Here is a 15,180-nt window from a genome sequence, read left to right on the forward strand (position 1 = left end):
TTAACCAGTCCTTTTCACAAAAAGTCCGCGAAATGTGGTTTCAATCAAATTGTCCGGTCTTTAGTGCAACTTGGCATTCAGTACACAGTCCACATCTTCGTGTTGACGTTTGCAATAGCGTTTTTTCCTCTTCCTCCTTTATTTACTGAAGAAACAATCGTTGACTGTCCTGCAATATCTGCGTTATTTCTGTAAACTCTAGTTCTCTATACCGTCAGTTGTGCAGCATTCGTTCAGGTCAGACAGGCGAGCTCCGTTCCGATATTATGCAGTCTCCTCATGCACTTTTAGAATGTTCAGACAAGATCAAGAAAATTATTGATTTTGTAAACACGTGATACCCTGCGCAGACATTATTAATGGGCAATCATCAAACAAGGGTGTACATATGTGCAAAATTGGGTTGAGATTTTCTTCCATGAAAGAGAGATGAACTTAAACAAAGCACCTTGAAATAACTTGTCTCTGTCGGAGAACTGGTATCGATGAGGAACTGGGGCTTCTGTGTGCCACAGACAATAAACACAGAACTTGCGATAGGTAAAATGGCAGTTACGCGTTGGTTTGTGAGCAATATAGGCCTGCAATGATCATAAAATATAACGGAGACAGTTTGGCTAGAACAGTATCGTTGAAAATGTAAAATAGAACTAAATATGGTAGAAACTTCAATTATAAGATTTTTTGATTAAATAGATAAACATACAGTATCGTTCCTTATTAATCAATATGAGGCAACGTCTGATATGAGCATGCGCAAATATGCAGGGCCTTTAAGTTAGTCTATAATGAGAAACTGAACCTGTATTAAACATTTGCGAGTTCATTTTTTATGTGCGACAGAAAAGTTTGGAATGAAATCCGACATGCCATGAAATGTTCAAATTCAATAACACAAAGACACTACAAGTCGAACACCACCCTGCCATCCATAAAACGTTGTTGTAACTTTAACAAATGAGTGTGTCAGTGGCAAAGACTGCATCATGCCCGGTAAGGGAAGTTATTTTCTTTAAAAAGTCATCTTCCGACTGTAGCGTATGAGCAGAAAATACATATGAAACCTCTCTGTCGGCAACATAACTCCTCTAAGCCATGATAAACTCTCAGGTGAAGTGTCTTGATATCCTATCTTGTTCGCCGGTAGCGTTTGTAACAGGACATGCCATTTCTTGGTTGTAATGTTCACGGTCTCTTGGTGTGTTATAGGCGCAAAGACTGTGTGCTAGCTATTCAGTCAACCAGAGCTTGTTATCGCCCTTACAGGTACATGATGTACACCGTTTTATATCCCTAGATTGAGCTTGTGTAGCTCAATATTTGGAATGTACAGATTAGGTAACATTCGATCATACAATATAATATATCGGGAAAATATCAGGGGCTGAGCCACTAGATGTTTGGTTAGGATAGTCAAAAATGGGTGGGGTGTTAACGGCAAAACCTGCTGAAATGTTTTCGGACCATTACAAAATACCGATGCAAATTGACGACAAGCATGGAAATTTGATGCAGGTATGCTATGTTGAAACGATATGTGCATTTCATCATCCCAAACCTCTCAGAAACCTAAACGGTTCATTCCTAACACAGTAAAGGTCTGTGCTCAGTTCTTAAAGTTTTTGTGACTTAAGAAAGTCAATTATTTTATTCAATTCTTTAATAAGAAATCATTACATGACAGTCTGGATAATAATCATTTCAAAAAATAAGTTTTTTCGTAACAATTCATTGGTCAGTAACTCAGTAACTTGAAGATAAATACATAAATATTAGCGCCCAGTTTTTCTTATTAGCGATATAATTTCATGTTTTTCATTCTGCACGAATGCAGTGAAGTTAGGAATAGCGTGAATTTGTCACATATCTCAACATAAATACTGTTTTTTGCTTAAATGAGAAAATTCACCAACATGGACAAATCGACATTGCTTTTTGCGGGTCTAATATTTCCTGTAAGACTGCAGTTTGTGCAATCTACGTTGCATTATATTCCTTTTTAAAGCTCTGAATTATAACAATTTTCAAAAAATACTCTTTCCATCACACTATATAACTTAAAGGCACATGAGCTGCAACTTTTTTGCATTATTTTCATGATTTATATTTAGATTAAAATTAGTTCATAGAAATACTCTTACTCTGAGATGTTTACTCAAGTATAATTATCCACTGAGTGGGACTGCATTGGGAGGTTTCAGTGATCGAGACAAATAAGAGACGAGTGCCGCACCCAAATATGGCCGTCTCCATACAACTACATGAAAAACAGTGTAAATGGTGCATGTACATATTTGAATCTTTACAAATACAAGATGGTGCCATCCACTGAAAGGACGGGACAGGGATTCACTCCACTTTGACAAAAAATTTTCTGTTTTTCACATAACCTGGCAAGATTTTGAAAATGGCGGGAAATTTAAAATGAACAAATATCTCTTCAATCTCTTGCCTATTCTGTCACAATCCAACATTGTTGAGGCATAGTTAATGACTATATCGTTCGCTTTTCAGATTGCAATGGATATCTGAGGAAATTTGAGGTAACTTGAGGTTGGACAAATTTTAAAGCGTTCCAGCACAAAGGCCTTTAAAACATCTTAACAACAATCGCAATGGCTTGATTGTTGTTTACTTGTCACTGTGTAACCAAGAACTCGTTCTGCATCTCCATCGTCGGAATTATGACGTTCTTACAAACTTAAATGTTGTAATGTTAAAATGTTGGCATTATGCTTACATTGGTCCCTGTTCTTATTCGATTAACCAACGGTGAACCGCAATGTGGAAGGTTGCTTGATCAAACCAACTTTTATATTTGGATATATGATGTTAGGCATATCAAAGGGAGTCACGTACATCCACACACAGACAGTTTTGCAAAGTGGCTGAATGGTCTGGTGTCTCGAACTAAAGATAATATATGTAATATGATAGTGACGTAATCTCCAGCCAGATTGAGAAGGACCGTTGTAGCAATGTTAACGCAATTAAATACATTATTTTAAACGAGGCCGCTCCATCAACTCGCCATTTACTTCAGACGGTTGCTATGGTATCGTGGAAACCTCTAGCTCGTTCCAATAGTCACATAACTAAAAGTCCATATAAATTTCAGCGTCAACATATTGACCATTGAAATTTTAATTAAAAAGATAATACAAATCATTGTGCTAGGGCTCTGCAAAGTATGATAAATCGTCATCAGTATTTTCAGCAGACGATTCGTCTTCAAGGCGGAAATTAACAACCTTCACCGTCTTATCGACCATTACTAGTTTGGTTTCCCGGATGTAACCAGCAGCAGATGCATGTACACGATAGAGTCCTGGCGTCAACAAGCGCCAATACTCGCCGCTTTTCACTGTAAATAGAAACATATATGATTTATAGTCTGTCATTCTTTTTACAGGATGAGGTTTACTGACTGATAAAATTGTATATCCTATTACTTTACTCGATATGAATTGGGCTATGTACTTCGAGTGATACCCGACTGATTGCAAGTGATTTTACTCCTTTCATAGGTTAAAAATTGATTTTATGACTCTGCTTTCGTCGCAGATCTACAAATTATATCATTGGGGTATGCTATGACTGAAGATGCATCGATACACGTGTCCAAGTGATGATGGCACACGCCAAACTAGAAGCTGTTTAACAGGTTTTCGGATAACTGCGACTGAAACGCGTTCAATGCTGCAGGCTTTCCTTTTTTGAAGCTTTATCATTGCAAAGACTGTAGTGTTTGGTCAGACTTGCCCCAAGTCTATAAATAGTACATGTAAATGAGATTACTTACATGAGGTGATATGATGATTGATGGTATCAACTTCAATTGTGGCATTGGCAATGGAATTGTTGTTTGTGTCTGTCACTAATCCTTTAATACCCATATGAACCTGTAAGATGAAGCATAAACGTGTTGTCACGTAGACTTGCCACACGCCTGTTGACAAATAAATATCAAAAAAGCCGAGAATGAAGCATTCTACTTTGCTGGTAGACTTTCACGTTGGGGTGATCGCTCTTGACGAAGCTAGCAAAGCCAAGCGACTAGGACCAGTCAAGTTATCGCGTACATAGTTTGCAGATATCGTTGGTTCCTGAAGCCCTGCTGTAAGAATTCCTGTCATTTCCATGGAATAGTGTTTCGGTTGACATAACATAAGATTTCGTTGTTGCTGTGCTGTGCACTGTAAATCCCTATGTTCAAACTACGTACTAAACACTATAAAGTACTGCTGTAACTACAGATGCAAAATTACAAATTTACTCTATAAGAAAATGCGAAGCGTCCATCGAGTGTACAGTGTTTAATTAGTCAGATTGAAAATCCGTCCTGCATTGGGGCGGCGATAGCAAAATATGTTCTGGCATAGACAGTAGTGTCTATGGTTCTCGGTGTGGGGTCATTGCTGGTGTCGGGTTCGCGCTTCTGGTTGGTTCAAAGAGGGGAGGGTGGTGTTCCTTCCTGCAATTTTGGTACATATTAAAATTCACATCTGCCATCTACACTTCTGTGGTTGGCAATAAAACAAAGGAATCATAACCTATTTACGTTTTCTTGTTGACAGCACACTAATCGTCAGGCAACTTCTAACCACTATCAAGGTGTAGAATACAAATATGTGTATATTGACGTAGTAAAGAGATATAGAGAATATACTACTACGTACAGTATGATCGTACACTGTCCTAGTATACCTTAATATGTGACAGCGTATTATCTTTTACTCTAGGAGAAGTGCATATGTGGTCAAATACATAAATTGTATACTTTTGTCTCTTGACGCATATCCGACAAGTAGCACTGTGATATACAATATTTCACTTACCTGTTCCATATATAACAGCAATGCTTCAAGGTTGTCGTCCCATTTCTTTCGTAGTTTCGATGGCTTCGGAAACTTTGAACATCCAAGTTCCAAAGTGATTTCAAAGCAGTTCGTCGCCAAGTAGTTAAAGTCCTGCATTCCTATTATGTGAATAATTTAAATCGAATATTCACTTTCGAAGCTTGTCGATTTTGAATAAATGTACAAAATGGGGAATCATAATTGACACACGCGCCACTAATTGGAGTTAAAATCTGTTAATTATACGAGTACGGTGCTAGCTAAAATGAAATGGTGCAGAGTATATTGCTTAAACACTATGATATAATACTTTGAATAGCGGGATTTAATTTTCACTAACGAGAGACAGTAGTAATGGCTATTAGTGATTGCACAATAAGTCCTGAACACCTTACTAAAACAAACTTGTCGTGTTCCGGCATACCCCTGACTTAAACTATTTCACAAAGTATCCAGATTTTGCAAAGAAATAAGGTTTTATCACAAAGTTGGTTGAAATTATTTTGAAACTTGACATTTTAGACCACTCTAAGGCGAATAATATTCCGATGTTGAATCCCCCTATTTATTCTTTAATTCCCAATTGAATGAATTATGATGGGAATTTAACTCTAAGAATAAGATTTGTAACTTACCCCCTTCAACGCTGTACCAAGCTGCACCATTAGTGATACCACCTGGAAATTTACCACCTTTGCACGCAGATTTTCTGTTTCTCATCCTCTTGTGAGCGGTTGAATATGTGAGAGCAAGGTGACGGAAAACCCTGTCATCGGGCGACGAGGCATACGTAGAGGCGTACGGGTTACGAGATAAATCGTAGGGATAATTGGCAACAATTTCGCCGTCATGGAGATTTGCAGAAAGAACGAAAGGATATTCTTCTAACCAACGCATGACGGCTTTTGTTTCGACACCACGCTAGAAAAACAAATAAACCAAAAAAGTGCAAGTTTTTTTTATTTTGAGTATACACATTTCTTTGCACACGCGTAGGAACTTAAAAGCACAACTGAGAAATGCACCAACACTAACGAAACGAACATCATAAATTATCACACATTCTACAAAAAGTTGTAAATTCAAAGCTAGAGTACGAAATAGCTCTAGAGAAAGACAAATTAGAGAGACATTGCAGCAAATGGATTTCAATTTTACACAAAATTGTAGATAACTAAGCACTGTACTTCATTTTAATTTAAGTTCATGTTACTAAAGAAAATGTTACCAATAAAACAATTTTAAATACAAAAAAAAGCTGTTAAAGAAAAAAGGTCCATTCTTTTGCAGCATGAAAACTTAAGAAGTTAATAAAATATGGTAACACTTCCATATCTTCATTCTCAAACTCTGCTTATCGGACATGCCCATCACTGGGAAGATTTTCCTTGACCATATCTCATAAACAAGTGAACAACAACAATAAATAACCTTTTGTTCGATCGTAACGTTCACAGTGCCTCAGCTATCATACCACCTCTCTTTTTGACAACGAGCACATTGCTTAAGACGATGGATTGAAAATAATTGCTACGTATGTCTGGAGAAAACTGAACAGGCACAGTGATGCAGCAAAACTATAGTCAAAGTCGTTTCTTGTACTACCTGCCTGAAAAAGTAAGTTGGCAACGATAACCACCTGTAAGAAATTTAAGGGGTACATATAAAAATCGGTGACTTACGTCGTCATACATTCCTTGGTAACCAAGGTGGTTATTAATATTTTGTTTTCCAGTCCTCTCATTTTCATAAACGATGACATTCAGATCGGGAAAGTCACGATTCAGATCTCTCCCTTCGGTATTAGATCTCCCCATTGTCCAATGACTGTTACCCTATAATGAACATACATTATATCTATGATAAGTTTATGGTTTAATAGTTGAATCCTGTTTCAAGTATAACAAAATATCACTGCACCAGACTTAGTTGTGCACATTATGCAACTATTATACTCGACATTTCTGGATTTATCTGGAACTGTTTATCAGAGGCACATGAATCGAAATACCGTGTACCGGAGCCACTTGCAAACCTACGGATGTCCCTGGGAATCAGCGTGTTAAGCTTAATTGCTTGTATCGTAAAGAACCTTGAAGCACTTGTCCTCTCTGATCTACGGAGTTGTCGCAGACCGGTCAGTATTAGTCTTCAGAGCTGAGAATTGACATTATATGTCTTTATTGTATGGATTAAAACTTAATTAGAGCTATACTGCCTCTTCTAGCACGTCGTTCCTCCTCGACAAATGATTTCGTCTCTGTTAATACTTGCTCATTTTGTGGTATGTCATATTTACTCTTAAGAATACAAAACTGCAACATGTTCTGAAAATCATCGCTATTGTTGGTACATATCGTGAAATAATGCGCGCAGTGTACGAATAAATATTACCATTATATTCCATCTCACTGTGTTACATTAAAAGTGTTGATTCATTTGAAATTCTACTCTATGCTCATTTCGCATGTCATATTATTATTTGGAAAGTTTTACAGAGAACGGATGTAACTTCTTAGCTCAATCAGTTGTGTGTGCGGTGTGGTGTTTGGGGGGGGGGGGGGGAGTCCGAGTCGTCCATTTACGGCTACAGTTGCATGGTCTGAGTAACAGCCGGGCGAGCGGAAGGCAGCTTATGTACTCGGACATCAGACGGAGAACGTTTCATCCTTGGCCTTGGCGGGCTCGAAACTTGTCCCTCGAAGTTCTCAACAGGCTCCAATATGTCGACGTACATGTAGTACAAACGAATTTCGGAATATTTTGGTAATCTAAAACAGGTCTACTGCTTGCGAGTTCGTTTTCAAACAAAGGTATTCTAAGAAGCATAGTTATTACGATTCTAAGACCTGTAACTTTATGCATTTCAAACTACTTCCACTATAGGGAAAAAGTGCATGACTAGAGCGAGAAACTGACGCCTTCTCGCAATCGGTGAGAATCTGTTCTTATTCTCACCGCTGTCGGTGAGAAACTTTTAATCTCAACTGGAGATTGGTGAGAAATGCACTCCTTGGCGAGAATCAAGTTTGAGAACAAATTCTCACCGGTGAGAATGGAAATTTTCACTAAGTACAGTGAGAATTGAAATCCTCTGGCGAGAATCATCAAGACTCGCTGTTCATTGGCGAGAATCATAAAGACTTCGAAAGTCGAGTCTTGATGATTCTCGCCAGTGGATTTCAATTCTCACTGTACTCAGTGAAAATTTCCATTCTCACCGGTGAGAATTTGTTCTCAAACTTGATTCTCGCCAAGGAGTGCATTTCTCACCAATCTCCAGTGGAGATTAAAAGTTTCTCACCGACAGCGGTGAGAATAAGAACAGATTCTCACCGATTGCGAGAAAGCGTCAGTTTCTCGCTCTAGTCACGCACTTTTTCCCTATAGTGTTCACAAAGGCGAAGAATACAAAGTATACTCACGTGATCTTTTAAATAATCATAAGAAATTTCAAATCCATCTGGGTTCATGGAAGGCATGATATGTATTCTTGTATTATCGATGAGTTTTACAATTCTTGGATTTCCAGCTTTGTACCGTTCACACATGTACTGAACGAGGAATATCAGAATTGCCCGGCCACTCACCTCGTTACCATGCATGTTACCAATGTACTTGAATTCGGGTTCCCCTAATGGCGAATAAAAAACACTGCATTTCAAGCGAGTCTAATACCAGTCATGAGTTCTAAGTAAGGAAAAGTGACAGGATGCTGGGTAGCCGATGGCGTAGGTGTAGGCCTATACCACAGACAACAGATTACAAAATGACGATACAGTCGCCTTATGTCTGACTTTGGGGCAGAGAGTCTAAAATACCATTGAATGGAAGATGGGAAGTTTCCTCATGCTTCTGGATTTCAAGAAACGTGGAAACGTCTACTTGTCCGTTTTCTACGCCGTTATAGTAGTATGTCGAATCGAAGCTTCTTATACAGGCAAGTCATTGGTAATGATGTACACACGTACAGTTGAATGAATTTGTTTGCATCTACAGTTGTTTTAGGGAATTAGTCTAAGGACATAAATTCAAAATTGAAACAAAAAAATCTAGGGCATGCTATGTTCCACTTTAAATTAATCTTGTTAGAATGTCTTCAAAAGAAGCATTTGAAAGTTAGAAATTGATTAGAAGCATGTTACTTTATTACTTGATGTACAAGCACACCGACATTTGTTTGGAAATTACATTGTAATCTACATACATTGAATTATCTGCCACAAAAAATATTCTGCTACAAACTCGAAAACAAATGTGGGCTGACACAATATTTTATTTGTCTGAAGGACGTTTAAATTTACCTATTTCATGTTTGCCTGGGTTATCACTTAACTCCATCACCAATAACAGTCTCCCTTCAGCACTTTTGCCGATGTTATAGAGTCTGGTGATATTTGGGCAGTCACGAGATACTGTTCTCAGCAACTTTTTCATCGCTTTGTAATCATTGTGGACGAAATCCAGACATATGACTTGATTCAGCAACACCACAATGATTAAAACCAATGCTTTCCAGATTCCTTTAACGGCTGCCGCCATCTTGTTTTGGCACGACTGACGAGAGAAATAACAAGTTTCACATTAACCTCTCATATTCATAAAATTATTTTATGAGAAATTGTCATATTTTAAGGTCACTCAAACTTCATACGGTACAGTGAGTGTGCAATGGAGTGCGCAATTCAATTTTCATCAGCTTAGTTTTTCGAAATTCGAAAATTTTATTTTTCTCCATAGAGTTAACACAGGGATAGCGGCCATTTTGAATTTTAAACTTCGGTAAATCTTTAGTTGTTTCCCTCGTTCCCAAATTTGCACGGTAATCCCCAATTTTTAATCTTGATTTTTAAAGAGAATGGTTGAAAGGTTCCCCAAGGAAATTTTGAGCAAAAGTTTAAGTTTTTCACTTTCGAAGTTCGAACTACCTTAGACAGATGGATGGAGAGAAAATTTCCAAGGATAGACGACCGGTCTTTATTTTCTATTCGATAGTGATTCAAAGAACACGGTCATATTTTAACGTGAACATATATAGCATTTCTTATAGGCCTAATTGAAACAAGAACTAGTCATGATCAACGTGTCACATTTTACACCGGGGATTGTTTGCAAGAGTAACTTGTAACATACATGGAAACTCTGAGGTTCAAGTCAGGTCAACATAATTTGGATTTCAAAATGGAGGACGTTGAAACGTAACACTTATTCCTGTTTCAGCAAAACTCTGCTCCCCGAGAGATCAGCTTCTAATCTGAAAATTGATGGATTGCCCAACACATTGAGAGCAATTCATGACACAAAAAGTACTTTTTTCCGGTCATGTGTGATTATAGGCGAGTGACAATATACTGCTGTCATTAACCTGTACGTGAATAATATTTTAATAATGACTATTCGTGTAATTCGTTAATTGTTGTGACAAGGAAATTTGATGCGTTAGATAGATAGTTGCATTTATATAGCGACTACTATACATTAGGGATCCTCATCTGCGTTTCCCTGTAATTTTTTCTGAGTCTGAGCCTGCATCGAAATTTAAAGAAAACGAATGTCATGGAATATTTTCCGTGAAAGTTTAACGCGCAAACTTTACGTGGGTGAATATTCACCATAAATCGTCTATGTACCATAATGGCTTCATTGTTACTTTGACATTGTAGTTCTAGTGATTTGATCATGAAAGAACGGATGTCGCGTTGAAATCTCACCAGCGCTTTGATATAAACGTTGTAGGAGAATTCCGTCACAACAGAACATCATGATATATATATAATATTAAACAGTGTACCATACCTGTGAACGCAGCGATGTATCCACCACAACGACGTCAATATCACAGCTTGACGAATTCTGGCTTCACACCTTTCAGTGAGATCTTCGTTCAAACCCCTGTTGTGTGGAAAAAACGGTGGACTGGAGTACTGAGTCAGGCAATTAATGAACAACCGTGTCGTGACTGGCCCTTGTAGTACATGCCTACAGGACGGAAATGGAAGTCTCGCCCACAATATTCCGTTTCAACCATATACAGTCAGCAATGTTTCCCTCTTCTAAGGTTATGTAGGTCCTTGATATATTGGATTCAAATTCATACAACTTTTCATAAATAGATGCGCTTGTTATCGTGAAAATGAGATACTTTTCTTGACGTTGTAAAAATGTCTTAAGCTGTTAATGGTATTATAATATTGGCACAGAAATGCTGAGAAGAAAAAGACATGTCTACTTCGGAGAGACCAATCGAATCGAAACACAGTATAGCATGACGAACAGACGAGTACGTAATGGGCTAGAAGTTTCCTCAATCATAATTGGATAGCGAAACGTGAGAAGTGCCATCGCTTACACAGTTGTCCTCCTACATTTGATTTCCGAGTTGTGTTCAACAATTGAACTGAAAAATTGGGCCAGTTTGACGCTACTATCAGAATTTTTTTTAGAAAAGAAAAGAAAAGAAAAGGAAAACTACCTTTTTAAAAAGCGCTCTTTGGTGTTGAGATTCGGCAGACAATATATTCAAAATCGAAAAGAAATAACAATTTAGATGTTTGTTCATACATGGGGATTTAGACCTCTGTGAAACTACCATCCTTCTAATCCATGCTCGGAGACAGGGAATTTCGAGTACGTGTTCTGACCAAATTTGGAGTCGTTGAAGTGTTTTAAATCTAACTGACCACAGGGCATTTCTATGACGTAATACGATCTGTGATAACGTCCAAATAGCGCATCTGATCGTTCCTAATAGACCATTTCCTGGCTATCCCACAATGCATCGCTATGGCAGTATCAAATAACGTGTATACACTCAAAACAACTAAAGAATAGTCTGGTTTTTTGTTCTACAATGGTTTGTTATAAAAGAATGACGCAAATTTGCAATGTCAAAAATTGTTTCGTGTATTTTGTATCCATCGGCGACGAAAATAAAGGTCAGGGTGTAACATACCCTATGTATAGCCTACGGGTAAAAAGTTCTAAAAGTATACCCTTGTGCGCACTGTATCATGGAACCGGTAAAAGAACTATTGTATCACGTTCTCTTGTAATCGCTTAGACAACATGACGTCATGACAATCCACTTTTTCATGAATTTGTCTATTTAATCACGTCCATTTCTCCGATGCACCACGACGCGTTGAAGTTTTTAATACAAAACCCTATCATTGCAAGTGAAGAATATCAATCATTAAGCTTACTTAGTGACAGGTATCATGAATAAAGCCTTTGTAATTTCTCCTACAAGACAACACCTTTTTAAAGAAAGCAACCATTTTGGTACGGCTTACTTGAAAAGCAGAACAAATCTTTGACGTACTGTTTCTTATTTACAACAGTGAGACAGGGCTGCACAGCATACACGTAAAGAGAAAGATAGCGGGTTCGCCTAGGAAGGGAAGGTAGGAGAGAGGGATTACCTGTAGTTAGGACAATTTAGGCTTTTCAGCCATTGCAATGTTATTATGTCGACCTTGACCATGGTTCAATGAACAATGTCACTAGATTTACTGTATGGTTACGAAAAAGTATGACCCTGGCTAAAGTGCACTGGACAATTTGTCGCAACACAATGTGAAGCACGGGAGATACCTGAAGCTATTACAGCCAAACCCACTACAATGCAATGAAAATATTGAACTACTCTTTGGAAACCGGTACCTATTATTGTGTAACTTTACCATAGACCCTAGCGAAACTGTTTTCTCCTCTCCTTGCTTCTACTAATCGAATTTTTCTACATTGATGTGGATAATCTGCATCCCGGTAACTGTGTACGTCATTGCACAATATCTTTATATGGTGTCAAGGGACATTGCTGATTGAGACCATGTTGAGACAAAGTTCGACCAGTGTACGTATCACTAGTATTGTTCTAAACACAACAAAACAAACAAAAGAAAACAAACACAACTTGCACGTAAGTTTCGTTCCACCTTAACGAGGCTAGCTGTTTTATGATTCACTAAACGCATAAGGAAGCCAGTACTGCAGGTGCTACACATGCTTAAAGTACCCAGGAGGTGTCGTCGTACGACGTACTGATTTAAATGTACATTGTCCAGTGGTCACGATGCGTAGTATGGTAGCAGGGTGATAGTCCACACGGACTATGTAGTTTGCATATCTAAACCTATACGGATTTTTTACGATCAATATTTCTGCGATAAATATAGCAGGTAAATGTACAGTCAATGAGGTCTCACCTTGTAAGAGTTGTGTGGTCTTGGTAAAAAAAAAGTTACACTAAGCTTGACTTTGTCGATGAATCTCGGAGACTCGATGCAATTTAACTGTACAGTTATAAAGCCGGGTGACCTCTGATGGCGCCCTTGTTTCTTCTTTGACCTTCCTGAACATTTCGTCATAGACACTGTACCGAAGGTCAACCTATGGCTCACCCAACAATCATACTGACAAAATTTAGTACAATGCGGATGAACGGAATTTATGGCTGGGACTCTGAAAAGTACATTGTTTTGCTGATTTTCTTGTCTCCCTGAGCATGGCATATTGTTTCAGTCTACACTATTTTGTACTTAAAATTCGAGCGTACTTTAATTAATGGAAAATTTTGAAATTTATGAAAATCATAATTACATCATTTTTACATAATGCATCTATGAGATTCCACTCAGATCTAGATAATCATCCAAACATTCATTATAACATAGCTGCAGCCGGTCACATTTGGTGCAATAATTTTTGAGTTTGAGCTCCACAAATTTGGTCTACAAACTGAAGGACAGACTGTCAGGCACACACACAGTGTGACGACATTGGCTCCCTAGAGTGCCTTTGACTATAGTCTGTGGGCCGAGCCCTAGAAAAAGCTCTGGAAGTTGATTTTTTTTACCCACATGTTTGTGGATATTGATATTATGTGAAAAGACAGTTTACAATATGCTTGTATGGAAATCACAATTTTCCATTGCAAAATATTGCACATTAATTAGATTTTTGACCAAAAAGCTTGGTTTTTTTGTATTTTTCAGTGAAAATGATCAAAAGTATGTTGTTACTCTGTTCATGATAGTTATTGTTGAGTGTACCAAAATAATTATAAGAAAAATTGAAAACAACTGTTATTTCATTGAAAAACATAAAAAAAGCACTTTTTTACCAAAAACACACATTTTCATGTTTTTTGTGAAAAAAAAAAGATGTGTTTATTGGTTTACTGTATGTTCAAAACCATGAAACTATTCCCTTTTCATCTCCAATTTTCCCACATGAGATCCACAAACATTTCTTGAAAATGTCTAACAAATATTTTTTAACCAAAACTGCAATTTCTTTAACTTTTCACACTAAAAAAGAAGATGTATCGACCGGGCATTTCCTTTGATTTTGTTGACATGGTTGCTGATCCTACATGATAAGGTGTGATGTGTTGTATTATTCCTTCTTGAAAAAACAGTGGTTGGTGTTACTTTCATATGGCTAATTACCTTCTTTTAATTAATTTTTACCAAATATGGAGAAATCCCTAGGGTCCATACTTATCGTATTCTTAACCTTGATGTACTCAACTATTAGAGAGTATATGGTAAAAATTGCCTGGAAGTTTCAATTTACACGGGAGAAATGACCACAATTGTTAGTCTTCACTCAGGTTTTTTATTCTTTGTGTTTTTTGTGAGATGAAACAATCAGTGGAAATACATTTCAATTTGAAATCTCCCTTCATTTGAAAGACACAAGTGTCCATAATTCTCTATTGTCAGTGAGTGTTATCTGCATTGCGATCACTATGATTGAATGTTTGATTTTGTCGATGTCTTCCTTACAATTATCACTTTCTATGTCTGAGGAGCTATCATTCTCTTCATCTGCTAGTTCACTTTCATCAATGTTTGTTGTGTTTGTACAGGAAACACACTGACACAGCTCTGTGCAATGCAATTCCACTTCTCTACATGAACATCTTGATGAGCATCCAGACTTCTTGCATTTACAGCTTACAAAATTGATGACAGAATCTGGAGCAGGGGGAAGTGTCATCCACTGGATTGATAGCTCTGAGTCTTGCAGTATCCATCCATGTCCATGTGGGCTTGGTGCATCCATTTTGGCTTGCAAACATCGCCTGTAGATTGCTGTTTGGTAGTTTGCACGCTGTGTATGCAATTTCAGGCTGTCTTTGTTTGGAGGGAGGGCACCATCACTGTGTAGGCCAAGACGAAAGCAGTTGTATCTTGCTCATTCACATTACTGCATCGGCTTTGTCCATACAACTTACAGACAAAGGACTCTATTTGTGTCATCAGTGTATCAGACAATGTCCATGACATTCCCAGGTCATGGAATGTACCAGTGT

The 15,180-nt window shown here is 37.8% G+C and overlaps 1 protein-coding gene across 2 annotated transcripts; it reads right to left on the minus strand.

Annotated features, from left to right (window-relative positions):
• Nucleotides 1-1,610: 1,610 nt before the first annotated feature.
• Nucleotides 1,611-13,191, minus strand: LOC139147167 (carboxypeptidase D-like). Of its 2 annotated transcripts, XM_070718083.1 has the most exons (9): nucleotides 13,067-13,191; nucleotides 10,656-10,751; nucleotides 9,164-9,416; nucleotides 8,285-8,493; nucleotides 6,542-6,694; nucleotides 5,495-5,780; nucleotides 4,839-4,978; nucleotides 3,803-3,902; nucleotides 1,611-3,364 (listed from the first exon to the last, which is right to left on the minus strand). In XM_070718083.1, the coding sequence occupies exons 3-9, from the start codon at nucleotides 9,399-9,401 to the stop codon at nucleotides 3,174-3,176; spliced, it is 1,317 nt and encodes a 438-aa protein (XP_070574184.1). In that variant the 5' UTR covers nucleotides 9,402-9,416; nucleotides 10,656-10,751; nucleotides 13,067-13,191; the 3' UTR covers nucleotides 1,611-3,173. The 2 variants fall into 2 exon arrangements, with proteins under 2 accessions (XP_070574184.1, XP_070574182.1); XM_070718081.1 differs by lacking the exon at nucleotides 13,067-13,191 and having other exon boundaries at nucleotides 10,656-11,143.
• Nucleotides 13,192-15,180: the final 1,989 nt, after the last annotated feature.

Source organism: Ptychodera flava, chromosome 13 (genome assembly GCF_041260155.1).
Source record: "Ptychodera flava strain L36383 chromosome 13, AS_Pfla_20210202, whole genome shotgun sequence".
Taxonomy (NCBI): Eukaryota; Metazoa; Hemichordata; class Enteropneusta; family Ptychoderidae; genus Ptychodera; species Ptychodera flava.